Source organism: Pseudopodoces humilis, chromosome 8 (genome assembly GCF_049639895.1).
Source record: "Pseudopodoces humilis isolate 2021_Gansu_Grassland_sample_001 chromosome 8, ASM4963989v1, whole genome shotgun sequence".
Classification (NCBI taxonomy): domain Eukaryota; kingdom Metazoa; phylum Chordata; class Aves; order Passeriformes; family Paridae; genus Pseudopodoces; species Pseudopodoces humilis.
This window is the reverse complement of record NC_142207.1, coordinates 32,709,125-32,721,946: the sequence shown is the minus strand read 5'-3', so window position 1 is coordinate 32,721,946 and position 12,822 is coordinate 32,709,125. Positions and strand designations below refer to the sequence as shown.

Sequence of the window (12,822 nt, the reverse complement as noted above, 5' to 3'; positions counted from 1 at the left end):
TTAATGATGGTTTGCTACCCATTGTGTGCTCAGAGGCCGAACTGTCTGGATTAAAAGAATCAACCAGTAAAACAGGAATGCAAGTAAAAAGCAGCTACCAAGGCTGCCCTCCTTCCAGAGAGTGAGAACAATGGCCAGCATTGCAGCTTTTTCATCAGCCCTCCAAGAGATTTCTTCCCCCGCTTCTGTATTAAAGCAGCAGTAACAATTTGGGAAGTTAAAAGGTAGGGAAAAAGGGGGAAAAAAAATCTCAAGAGATGTAAGTTTTCCCAATAACTCAACTTTCCAAATAATTCAAGTTAGTTAAATCCCCAAAGAATCAACTGAAGTGGGAAATACACTTGGAGGAGTTCCTTGAAAAGAAACAACTTGCCTGGAGGCAAGCAATTGCTTATGTTACACAAGAGAAACTTAAGAAACATTGATGGAAACAGAGGATGCCAACCAGGAGTAACACAACTGATTGTCACAATGTGGTTTTGTGTAGCAAACAAGAAAATGCACTCCCAGCATGAAAAAATTCTCACTGAGAAGAAATAAGTGTTCAAGGCTAGGTTGGATGAGGCTTGGACAGTGGAAGGGGTGGAATGAGATGATCTTTAAGGTCCCTTCCACTCCATGATTCTGTGAAGTCCATGGTTCAAGCCGGCTTGCAAAGGGAGAAGCTGCCAGGCACAGGGACCAGAGGAATCAAGTGACAAGAAGGGACAAGGGAAGTCCAAACTGATGCAGGTAGGTTTTGGGTAGCCAGCAAAATCTACTAGCACAAAATTAACCCAAAAAAGTGTTTTGTTGTTTTGAACCGGCATGCCATTCTTACACCACTGCAGCAACCCCATCATGCAGCTGCTATGATTTAAATCCTACCATCAACCCAAATGCATGGTCAAATCATCACTCAAATGAAGAACAGCAGAGTAAAACAAAACACCTTTGAGATGTCACATACCAAAAGAGAGCCTCACCTGGACCATGAGCCTGCATTCTGGTCTCATCACCTTCAAGAAAGATGAAGAAACACAAAGGGTCCAAAGAATGGGATTGTGAGTGATTAGAAACATGGGAAGACATGTGAAATGTTAAAGATTAGATCTACAGAGAAGAATTCCAGCAAATACTATGAAGTGCTATGTACTATAATTCTGTAATATCAAAACAAAAAAAAAAATGAAATAGTCAAGGTAAAGTCTGCCTAATAGAAAAAATTACTTATTTAGTGTATGACCAAACCAATCAAAGAAAATGGTTGCTCTAATACACTTCAAAAGCTACCTACAGTTATATTATTCAGAAAATCTGTAAGTAGTATTTGAAGTATGTTACATGTGCCTTCTGTTCTAACTACCCCAGCAGAACTCAAAAACCTCAAGACAAGAGTTTCAACACAAGAACACTGGCAGAGTCATGGTTTCTAGGTTGTTGGCTTTTTTCCCCAAATGTTCTTTAATATGTTATACATGTCTGTGCACACACATCTATGAGATGCTATATTTTATTTCAAAAGCGGATGTCATCTCCAACCACTACACTGCAAAACTGGATGTTTCATTTAATACACCTGGGTCTCAAAGCAGAAATACAAATAGGATCATGTTACTGCACTGACCAGCATTTTCTCCAGTTTTTAATTACATGATACTTAATTTGAAAATCCTTTTGTTTTCACTGAATGTTTTCATAGTGTGCAGGAAGTGAGTGGGAAGGGAAAGGAAAAGCACAGAAATAAGCTTTTCCTCACAGTCATACCATGCTTTTTGACACTGTAGAACCGGTCATCTGACACTGACCCACCTCAATCTAGAGACAGATCATACAGTGCATGCCAGTGCACTGTAGCCTTCCTGTGTGCTTCTGGTACTCAGTTTAAAAGCATTTTGTGTAAATAATGTCTACTTCTGTATGAAGAAGAGGCAAAAACCAAAATGTGTTGGTTATGAACATACCACTTAGCTCTTGTCGATTTGCTCGGGTACTGTCAAGCTGAGACCAAAGCTGTCTGATTTCTTCTTGTGACTGAGCCTTGAGTTGCTCATGCTTGACCTGAAGTTGGTCCAGCTACAAAAAAACCCCACTTGTTAAAACACCAAAAAAAACCAACAAACCCACCACAAACAATTTTGTTCTCAGGATTTATTTTACATGCAAGAGACACTTCTGTCAGAAATAGGTGGAAACAGTGACAACACCACTCTCAGATCCTGACAGTATAAGAGATCTCAGTAGCAGCATCTCTTAACTATTACACTCCTCTCAGAGGGAAGAATGTGTTCCTGAGGTCATAATTATCTTCACTGGCAAGAAAATAAGGTATTAGCCAGACAAAAACGAAATGTGAGAACCAGAAAATTTGGAATATATATACAGAGGAAGAGATGGCACCAAATGGCACAAAGGCAACTGCATTCCAAAGGTTTTGAACTCCTGTGGAAACTCAGTATTTACCTGCTTCATGATTCATTTTGATTTTTCAATAACATCCCTAAATGCAAACAGGTCACCCAAATGATATGTATATGGTCTAGTTTTCATTGCATAAAGAGTAATCAACTACTCTAAACAACTAAAGAAATGTTATTTACCTCCTTCTGAAGCTCCTGTTCCTTTTCTTGGCTTTTCATCTTTATGTCTTCTAGGAGTTGATTATGTTCAGCCTGCAGCTGTTCTTGTAATTTTGTGATAGCTAACTGGTGCTGCCTCTCCAATTCTACACATTTCACTAAAATTAAAAATTAGTTCTGTTACTCTGTCATCCCAGTTAATGAATAACCTGTACAGCTTCTGTGCAACAAAAATAGGAACACGTGTCTCTAGCTCAAGCACTAGCTTTTAGGGAATCACAGAAATGCTTGAGAACAGTAAATTATTTCAGTCAAACACTTCCATGCACTGCTTTGTAATTCTCTGCATCCCACACTGTCAGTTAGCCAAGAGACAACCATTTGTTCCATTAAGCCTTAACTATTCACAACCCAAATGCAATTTTTTTGTTAGAAAAAGCTTCTATTAATATTAATCACATTTTTTATTAACTCAGCAAGTGTCAAAACAGGTTTTCAGATAGAAGCAAAACAGCACCTCCCTTTAATATTCACCTTACATCTCATACTCTGTGGAAGTCAAAATGCAGCAATGCTATCCAGGTTTTAAACAATTCTTCATTTACAACCTGTTGTCTAGACAGTCTTAGGCCATCATCCCAGGTTTTAAATAAGGCTACATAAATACATCTTGTATGTGCTTTTATACATATTGTAAAATCACTTAACTATGTCACTATTCAATAAAACAGCTGCCTCCCAGACCATGATACTTACTTTTAGATTGTACATTCTCAACAGAAAGAAGCCCCAGCTCTGCTCTGACTTTTTCCAAATCCATTTCCAGAGATTTCTGCAGTGCGATCATCTCGGTCTCATGTTTTTCAGACAGCTCCTCACACATGTTTTTTAAACGTCTATCAGACTCTATTTCCCAGTCTCTTTTGAGGGTCTAAGAGAGTAAGACATGCATTATATTAAAACAAACACATTTAGTAAATTAATAAGGTTTTATTTCTCCATTTATTTGTCCTTTACAATAAATGTGTAGCAGATCTGGGACTTGTAACAGCTCTTGTTTTCTGAAAGGAGCTTTATTTTTTCCTTGTATAAAGAACAGAATTTGTACCTCTAATGCCTGGACATGTGTGTCTTCCATTTCCAATTCTATTTTCTTTCTCTGGTCAACTGTGAAATAAAATACTTATTAATAAATTTACATAAAACATTAAATTATAAGTAGAAATATGGATGAGATTACAATTTTCAACATCAAACTCAGGACTTATATGGGCAGGCATAGAGCAGGGCAAGATGCTCAGTTCATCCACACCTGCTTCAGGTGAACACTGGTTCACTTTCATTTTAGAAAACAAGCATTCTAGAACTTACAGCTTCAAAGACTACTCAGAAAGTGAAGTTCAATTTAATTAGTAAAGCCTGCTGAAGTCTACAGAGAATGTGATACTAAAAAGAAAAATAACCCTAAAGGTACAAATTCAAATGACTATTGATGTCATTTTAACATTTCACTGCACACCACTACGAGCACAAAATCACCTCCAGAAAGACAGAAGTAGCACACAGCAGCAGCAGGTAGGAAACTTCAAATTTCTTCTACAAATGTCTAGGAAAAAAGACTGCAAAACAGATGCCACTATCTGCTCAGTTATCACTGACACAAATAGATTCTTCCTTTCCAGCTCCTCCCTCAATTAATTCCAGCTCCTTGTTCGGTCTCTTTTTTGGTTTGCAGGAACCCTGTAAAGGTCTATTAGCCACCTTCCCACAGCATCAAAGCACTGTTACCTAGGCTTACTTATAATATTTAATAGTTTATAATATGCAATCATTATTTCAAGTCTTTTCATGAGAAATGAAAACTTAGGGATTAAACTGGAATTAAGTTGCATTGGCGAAACACACCTTAATGGGATTGCTATTAAGAACTGCCTCTTGGCCTCCTCCTGCTCCCAATCTCACTGTGATATCAGTTCACTGCACTACTGGTGGTAACAAATGATTTCCCTTCTTTTAGATCAAAAAGAAACACCCTTAAATGAATGTTCTCTTTCTCTTAGAGAAGGACACCTAAAGGAATGGTTTCTAAACCATATTTCAGAGCTCAGATGGGTGTGATGAGCACTGCAGAGCCTAGCTGGAGGCCTGCAACTAGGAGTGTTCTCCATTAATCCACTGGAATACAAGGAAAAACTTCTTTTCTGTGAGGGTGACAGAGCCCTGTAACAGGCTGCCCAGAGAGGCAGTGGAGCCATTTTCTCTGCAGATATTCAAAACATTCCTGGACACAATCCCATGCAAATTGCTCTGGGTGGAGCTGCTCTAGCAGAGGTTTGATGATCTCCAGAGAGCCCTTCCACCCCGACCAGCCTGTGATTCTGTAAACTTCTTCAGTGAAGTGCTGCAAGATTCACCTTTCTTCAGAAATTTCTCAAGCTCTGCCATACAGGTAAAAAATGGTCTGACCTGGAAAGAGAGAAATTTCCCAAACAATGCCAAGAGCATCATCAGCAGGCCTTCAGTACTATGAGGTGCAGCTGCCTTCTTACTTATGCCACAATACCATCTTACATTAAGCGCAGCTCAAAGGACACCCAGCTACAGGTTCTCACTGAGCCTTTCAGTTCCTTCCCAATTCCTTCCTAACACTAAAAGGGTAAGCCAGGAAGCATTCACACATCTTCTCAGAAAGACAACAGTAGCGCTGACTTCGGGAAAGAAGAACCCTGAGAACATAAGGGATAAGAGCCCTGCTCTTTGCACTGATCAAGTTCTTTATGAGAACTTGGTCTAAAGCCTCCTGAAAGAAAGTAGTTCAGTTTAGCACTAATTTACAGATAAAGAACAACTAAACTTAGGTCTGCACAACTTCATTCTTATATATAAAACACGCACTCTTGCACATGGCAGCCCTGCCCATACTAGAGGTAACACCAGCTGTCATTCACAGGCCAGCTCTACACCAAGACAGGAACCTGTGCAGGAAGAAAATACTTATTCCCCAGTTTTAGTACCTAGTTCTTGCTGATACTTGGACTTAAGGTCTTCTTTTTCCTTCAGACACTGTTCTTTCATCTTCTCCCACTCCAGCTGGTGGCGGCTCTGCAGAATCGCTACCTCCTGAGCACGTTTGTCATTGAGCATCTCCCGCAGCTCCATGAGGGCAGTCTCCTTCTCTTTCCTCAGGTTTGACTGTGTAAGCTCCAGCTGAGAGGTGTGTATATTGTTTAAGGTCAGGCGTAAAGCTTCCAGTTCAAGGCTGTGCAGTGTCTGCAGTGGAGTAAAAAAGGGTTTCTCCCTCCCCTCTAATGAAATGTGCTTGCTTTTTCATGACTAGTTTAAGTTTTGACTGTTAAACACATCTGAGTTTTGCCTTTCTGTACTTGGAGACTGTTTCTTTGTGGCAAGGACCCTTCAACCCTTAAAATAAGCTGCTATAATGAGACTTGAATGTTCTCAGTGCAATGTAAAAGGCTTTCCTTACCTGCCTCCTAATTTCCTCCCAAATATCCTGTATCTGTCTACTTCCTGATATCAAAGCAGAACACAAGCTCACCCCAGCCCTTCACTGTCTTTTGAAAGAGCTCTTTATGTTTGGTGTTGGTTATAATTTGTTAACAAAGTAAAGATCTAAGTGATATTGGAGAAGTAGAAATAAAATTCACTACTTCTCAATTCTTAAGTAAGCTAACCAGTGTACCAACAGGTTATAATTTGACCTAAACCTAGACATATTCTTTCCATTTCCACTTTGCATTTAGTGGAAATGTTCAAAAACCCAGGAAATATATAGAAGTAAAAGTCAGGGTTTCACACTTCAGCTTAGCAAGAAAGCATTCCTAATTATTAATAGTAGGATAATTAAAAAGGGGGGAGGGGTTTATATCCTTTATAGAATTTACCTGTTAAACGTGCCAAAACAAAAAATTACAAAGCTGTTTTTTCTCTCTTAAAATCATCAATTTAAACATCCAGTTTTCTTCAGAATTCATGTTAAAATATAATTGCAGTGAGGATTCTGGAGAACTCCTCTAAAAAATATCTACTACCACTCACTAAGAGAACACTCCATTGACTTTGGTTGCAGCACCATGTGAAAGAGCACATGTAAAATCCACAAAAATTAAGGAGAAGGCTCCTTGATTTCTGTGTATGCTGGAGATCATCAACAGTCAGCTAAGAACTATATTAATCACTGTGTTTCTTGTTTTCACCTGGGATTGGAGCTGAGCTTGCTCATGCTCTGCTCTGTGTGTGGCTGCCATTTGCTGCTGGAGCTCATCTAGAAGGTTCCTCTGTTCCTCCTTTAGCTCAGCACGGAGCTTCTCCATTTCCTCTGAGTGTTTAGCAGCCAGCTCAGAGATTTCCCGATCGTGCTCTCGTTCATGAACCTGCAGAGAATACTCAGATGACAAGCTTTCTTCAAAATATGTTTGTTTAGCCCTAATTATGGAACAAGAATTATCCCCTCCTCCTGATCCCAAAATGAAAACACCACAGAAAGAAATAATAAATAGAATTTTGCATATCTAAAATGTTTACACTGCTTACGTGACAAGGCAAAATTACTTTACTTTTCCAAAACAAACCAAATTACACCATGTACCTTTTTTATTATAGCAATCTCTTCCTTTCTTTTTTCTTCCAACTTCCGTTGTTCTTCCACTTTGTCTTTTATTTCAGCATTTAACTCTTCTATCTGAAAACAGGCATACAAACATTAGAAATGGCTACCTTAAGCATTCCAAAACCCCACAACTCCTGCAGTTTTCAGGGTTTCCTACCTCTCTCTTGTGTGCCAAACTCACTTCAGTTAATTCAGTAAGGTGCTGATTCTCCATCTTATCCATTTCCTCTTTGTAGTGCTTCTCCATCTTGGACTGAGCCTCCTGGGCAGCCTGACAGGACTCCTGCAAGAGAGCCTCAAGCTCCAAATGAGCCTTTTTCAACTGGGCAATTTCTTCAGTCAACTGGCTTTTTTCCTCACTATATTCAGTAGTCTTTTCCTTTATTTCAGCAGTAAGTTTATTAATTTGTTGGTTGCTGAGGTTTAACCTGTCCTCATAGCTCAGTCTTTCACACTCCTGTATTTCTTTGATGTTTTTCATTTCAGCATTAAGCTCATGGATGTTTTTCTCAAGGTCCTCAATGATGCTAGCATTCTCTGCAAGTGCTTGTTCTGCTTTTAACAGATCCTCCTCAACGTGGGATAGTCTCTCTCTTAAGGCTGCTTTTTCCTTCAACAAAAGTGCTAAATTTTGTTCTTTAGTACTGATTTCAGCTTTGAGCAATTCCTGTTCTTTTAGCAATGTCTCTTCAGATATGGGTTTCTGACTGCACAGCTCTGCTATTCTCTGATTTTTAGCCTTCTGAGCATTAAGCTGGCTTTGCATCCAATCCCTTTGACTTTGCAAAGCTGCTAACTGATGGTCAAAAAGAGCCTGCACTTCGCTTGTCACGGAATCAGAAGCTGTTTTCTGCTCCTGAATACCTCTCACTAACTCCTCCTGAGTTTGCAGCTGCATCACCAACATGTCTCTTTCCTCCTGGAGGTCTTTCACCATTTCTAGCCATGTACAGGGGTTTGACACTTGTGCTGGAGATGGCTGGCCTCCATCCTCACTCTGCTGTTTTACTAGAAGCATGAGTTGATTTTCAAGTTCTTTCTCCCTCTCCATTTTCTGAAGAAGTTCTTTTTCACAACAGATCCGTGCTTTGTGTTCTTCCTGCAGTTTTGCATGCATGTGAGAGAGCTCAGACATGGCTTTTTCCCAATTTCGAACAGCTTCTTGGGTATCCTGATAAGGCATTTCCAAGGCTGACTCCTGATGGAGCTGTTCAGCTGGCTTCAGAGGTCTCTCTGCTAAACACATCATCTCATCATCCTCTGTGTCACCGTGGTCTCCAATTTTATTTTGCTGCAGGGAGCCATCTGACATATATGAAACAAAGGCTTCTGCTCTCGCCTCTGCCTCTTCAAAAACATCTTGAGCCAAGCCACTGAGACATGTCCCGTCATCAAGGCTAGAGTTTAATGGAGAAGATATAAAATCTCTGCTGGGTCCTAGGAGCACACTGTTGTCTAACCCATACATACTGCATCTGCCCTCTTCAATGGCATGGCCCTCTGAGGAGCTGGACACACAGGAGTCTTCTGGAGTTTCTGTGGAAATGAGGTACTTAGCCAATATACCTACATCACCACTGAAAAGCCCTAGTTCTGACAAGGGTTCTTCAGACAGGTTCTCCCCTTCACTACTTCCATTATCCTTCATGATCTCTAAATTCTTTGTTTCTTCTAATTGATTCCTTGAGGAGTCATGCTGGAACTCCAGTTCTCCATGCACTGGCTCATCTCTAACTTCTGACTGGTCTGCTGCGTCCCACATCTCCTCAAGATCCACTCCCTCCAACTGAGACATCCTTGATAAAATATGGCTTTCCCTCAATTCCAATAACTTTTTATTAGAGACTATCTCTCCTTCATGCTTTTGCCTTACATCTATACTTTTTTCAGCCTCATAAAGTTGCTTTTCATTTAATTCCTGGATGTAGGAATTCAGTTTCTGAATCTCCTCATTCAAGGACTGTTTTTCTTTTTTATATCGCTGGGCTTCCTTCACTTGCTCTTCTGCATGAGAAAGTCGATAGTTAAGGCCATCAATTAAATCCTTGTATTTAGTTTCTATTTCCGATTTTTCCCTCTGGAAGTCTTCCCGTTGGTTTTCAAGTTTCATCTTCAAATTTTCTTTACTAATTTCAGATTCTTGAAGCCTTATATTTAAGTCAATTATTATGCCATTCAAATTCTGAATGTGTTCTTCAGAATTCAAAGCACAGAGTTCTTTCTTTAACTGTTCAAGTTCACTTTTATATTTTAAAATAATTTCTTCTTCATAGACCTGCTTGGCTTCTGCAATCTCTCTTCTGTGGCACTTCTCCAGCTCATTTCTCAAGTTATCCAGCTGTCTGCAAATATCCTTCTCATGACTGATTTTCAGTTCTTCAATATGTTGCTGTTCTTTTACTTTGGATAAAGCGATTTCTTTTTTTAATTCTGTTATTTCTGAGTCCCGGAGAGAAAGTGTGTGCTGTAGTATAGACAAGCCAGATCTTTCTGATGTCAGGACATCTTGAAGACTTTTAATAAATTGTTCTTTTTCAGCTATGCTTTTGTATAGCTCTTGCATTGTATCTTTCATATCCTCTTCCCTTTGGACAAGAGGGTTTTCTTTACCTTTGGTATTCTTAAAAATAAAACATTACATATAAAATATGCCATGATTTCATTTCCTTAAACGTCACGTTTTTAATTTGCATTCAGAAATAATGCTTAAGTTTAAGGTTTCTATTTATGGCACTACTAATTACATTCTTAAATTAAACCAGACATTAAGCTGTTTCATTAATGTATGTTAGTCATCACAATCCCTATGAATTTATTTCTGTATAAAAAGACTTTTTTTCATGAAAATGTCACTACAGCAAGTTCAAGCTGTCACCAAATTTGAAATAAATAAGAACAAAAAAATTATGTTTTTACCTTTTGAGAAGACTCCAGCTGTACTTCCAGGTCATGTGCTTTCTCACGCAGTATCTCCAAGTGTGCATTTTGCTCTCTGAGACAATCCTGAAACAAGGACATTTGCTGCTGAGCTTCTAATTCTTGGTTTTTCCTGAGACTTTTATTCCTCAGTATCTCTGTAACCTGGACACATAAAAGGCACTCACAGTCAGGAGAAAGTTGATATCCAAACAACTCATACACAAGACTCACTGAAAGCAAGTGATTTTACAGATTTACCCTAAATCTTTCATTCTCAAGGAATAAAAATCATCCTAAAAAAGCAGACAACACTTGTCATGTTTGAGATACAATTACTTACTGAAAAGATGCAAATGTTAGACAATTCATCCCTATGGTAAATTTTCTAACATTATAAACCTATCAATCTATCATAATAAATCATACTGGATTCCTCCAATATGAAGCAGAACTTCCAATGGACTGGACATGCCATTAAGAGGACAATGAATAAAACCAGTCTTCTCTGCAAAGCATTTACAGCTCATTACTAAAGATAGTTTCTTCCCTCTCCACATCCCTGCCAATGAAAGGAAAACATTTCCCCCATGAGGCTAACAAAATATGTTTTATTTAGCATATTTTTCTCAATGTCACTAAAACCAAGGAAGAATATGTAAGACAATATTAGTGCCTTCATCTGTTATCAAAGTTGACATCCATCCACAAGGTGCATCGTCTCAATAAACTTAGAATATGCCTGAAATGCTACTTAGAGGCTTGATCCTTGTCTTTCAATGGCTTATGGTGCAAATCCAAAACACCTGCTGAGTAGCCTTCACTTTTACCATATTCTGCTGTTGCAACCAGAATTGTAGACACAGAGCAGTATTTTTTGTTATTTTACAAAATTTCATTTAGCAGACAGTTTATTTTTCAGGGCATAAGCAACTCCTTTAAGATAATTCCTGGACTTAAAAAGTCTCCATTTTTATTTTTAAAATATTTACAACCCTTTCCCTTCCTATCCAGACTTTTAAGATAATAACCCCATGTAGGGCAATTCTTATCCTGCAAACCTGAAACAGTTACTGTACAGAAACACTTCTCTTTGGTGTATATTACAAGGCTACAAGGACAGCAAATACATAGGTTGAGAGAGAATGGCCACTAGAACACTGAGCATCACCAAGAAAGGATAAAGCACTTTTAAAAATACATTTTAAAGCAGTGAAGTGCTGCAGTATATCTCATTATCCAGGGATTAGATCCATGATCAACCCAATGCACTGAAGCAGGTTCCTATGTGTCACAGAGGCTGCTTGAACCATGTTATTTAAATTTCTTTCTTTGAGCCAAGTCACATCACCTCAGCACAGCAAGTTTCTGTCTAACAGCTGAGATGTCCCAGTTGCCCAAGCAGAAACTCATAGATTTCTCTGGCAAAGGACAAATGATCACATGCAAACCCAAATAATAGAGCAACAGTTGTGTAAAAGCCACAAACCACTTGTGGCAGGACATTCCCCTACCACAGAAGGGCTCATCTGTTCTGCCTATCAGCTGGTGCAATAGCTCAGGGCATCTTCCCCTCTCACAAGATTTTGCTAATCCTTGAAATATCTCAGGCAAGACATCTGTCTGGTAGTGAGATATTTCTGGTGCCATGGAGGTGGCATTCCCAGCTGACAATAAATATCTTGCCTTGGCAGAGAGATTGAAGGAAGATAAGCTTGAATTTCTGACTGATAGACACTTTACAAATTATAAAAGCTACACCAAATTTTCGTGAGGCAGAAGTCTTCTGCATATTCCATGGAAATGAGTGGGGCTCTTCCCTAAAGCTGAGATGCCACTTTGTGGTTACTCTCTTGGGGGTTGAGTCAAAGCAATCTGTGTGCCTCAACATCAGTTTGGTGGTAAGTTATACTGACTCCTATCCATATAACTTCTTTGCCAGCTATAATATAGGTACCTTTATGTTGTGCACTGTTTTATGTAATCTACTAGTAGTTCTTTGTTTTAACCTGTGTAGTACTGAACTCTGTTTAAGGCCATTTGTGTGTTAATCTTCTGCCTACTCAATAAATAACTCATTTTGTGATAAACCTGATCTGCAATTCTTAAGAACTTGCGAGCCAGAGAGGTTTAGGTGTGCCTCACCTGAATTCAAGCTGCTGCCAAAAATCTACACCCAAGGCAGGGCTTGAATAATGCTTTTACTCAGTCCATAACACCACTAACAACATTGTGTAAAATTCCCTAACAAGGGCTTAAATTAAGGATAAAAGAAGTGCAATTACCTTCAAAACATTATGCAAGCAAGTGGAAAACATGGGGATATTTCCAGGACTTCTCCATAGCAACCAGGAAAAAACTCTGCCTCGAACTGAAATAATTTTGACTGCTGTGCTACAAACTGAACTATGAAGAGCTACATCATCAGTTCAATGTTTTTACATTCATACTCTAAAGTTGTTCTTGCTGTCTCTGTAAGGACACACAAATTGGAGGAGGGGCACACCTGATGTAGCTGGAGCTGTAAATCATGGATCTGACCAGCCACAGATGAAGCCTCTTCCTGTAGCTCATCCCGGTCTTTCTTGGCCTGTTGAAGGCAGGTTGTTAACTTCCAGATGATTTCATTCTGCTCTTGAACCACTGTTTCCTACAGGAGTCAGAAGAAGTGCACTTTTAACATTAAAAGATTCTTAACATATTTGGAACCAAGTAGGTTTT

At 39.1% G+C, this 12,822-nt stretch overlaps 1 protein-coding gene across 15 annotated transcripts in view; it reads right to left on the bottom strand.

Annotated features, from left to right (window-relative positions):
* The window catches only part of PCNT (pericentrin), a 71,135-nt gene that overhangs the window by 49,637 nt on the left and 8,676 nt on the right, over positions 1-12,822 (bottom strand). For 9 of the 15 annotated variants that reach the window (XM_088058678.1, XM_014257780.2, XM_088058688.1 and 6 more), the window contains exons 5-15: positions 12,608-12,751; positions 10,102-10,266; positions 7,343-9,805; positions 7,165-7,257; positions 6,773-6,949; positions 5,573-5,828; positions 3,667-3,725; positions 3,315-3,489; positions 2,580-2,716; positions 1,944-2,055; positions 966-998 (exon numbers count right to left, since the gene is read on the bottom strand). In XM_088058678.1, the coding sequence (XP_087914804.1) occupies positions 966-998; positions 1,944-2,055; positions 2,580-2,716; positions 3,315-3,489; positions 3,667-3,725; positions 5,573-5,828; positions 6,773-6,949; positions 7,165-7,257; positions 7,343-9,805; positions 10,102-10,266; positions 12,608-12,751 (3,814 nt within the window). The remainder of the gene's footprint in view (positions 1-965; positions 999-1,943; positions 2,056-2,579; positions 2,717-3,314; positions 3,490-3,666; positions 3,726-5,572; positions 5,829-6,772; positions 6,950-7,164; positions 7,258-7,342; positions 9,806-10,101; positions 10,267-12,607; positions 12,752-12,822) is intronic. The other 6 variants (XM_088058682.1, XM_088058685.1, XM_088058687.1 and 3 more) reach the window with 3 other exon arrangements.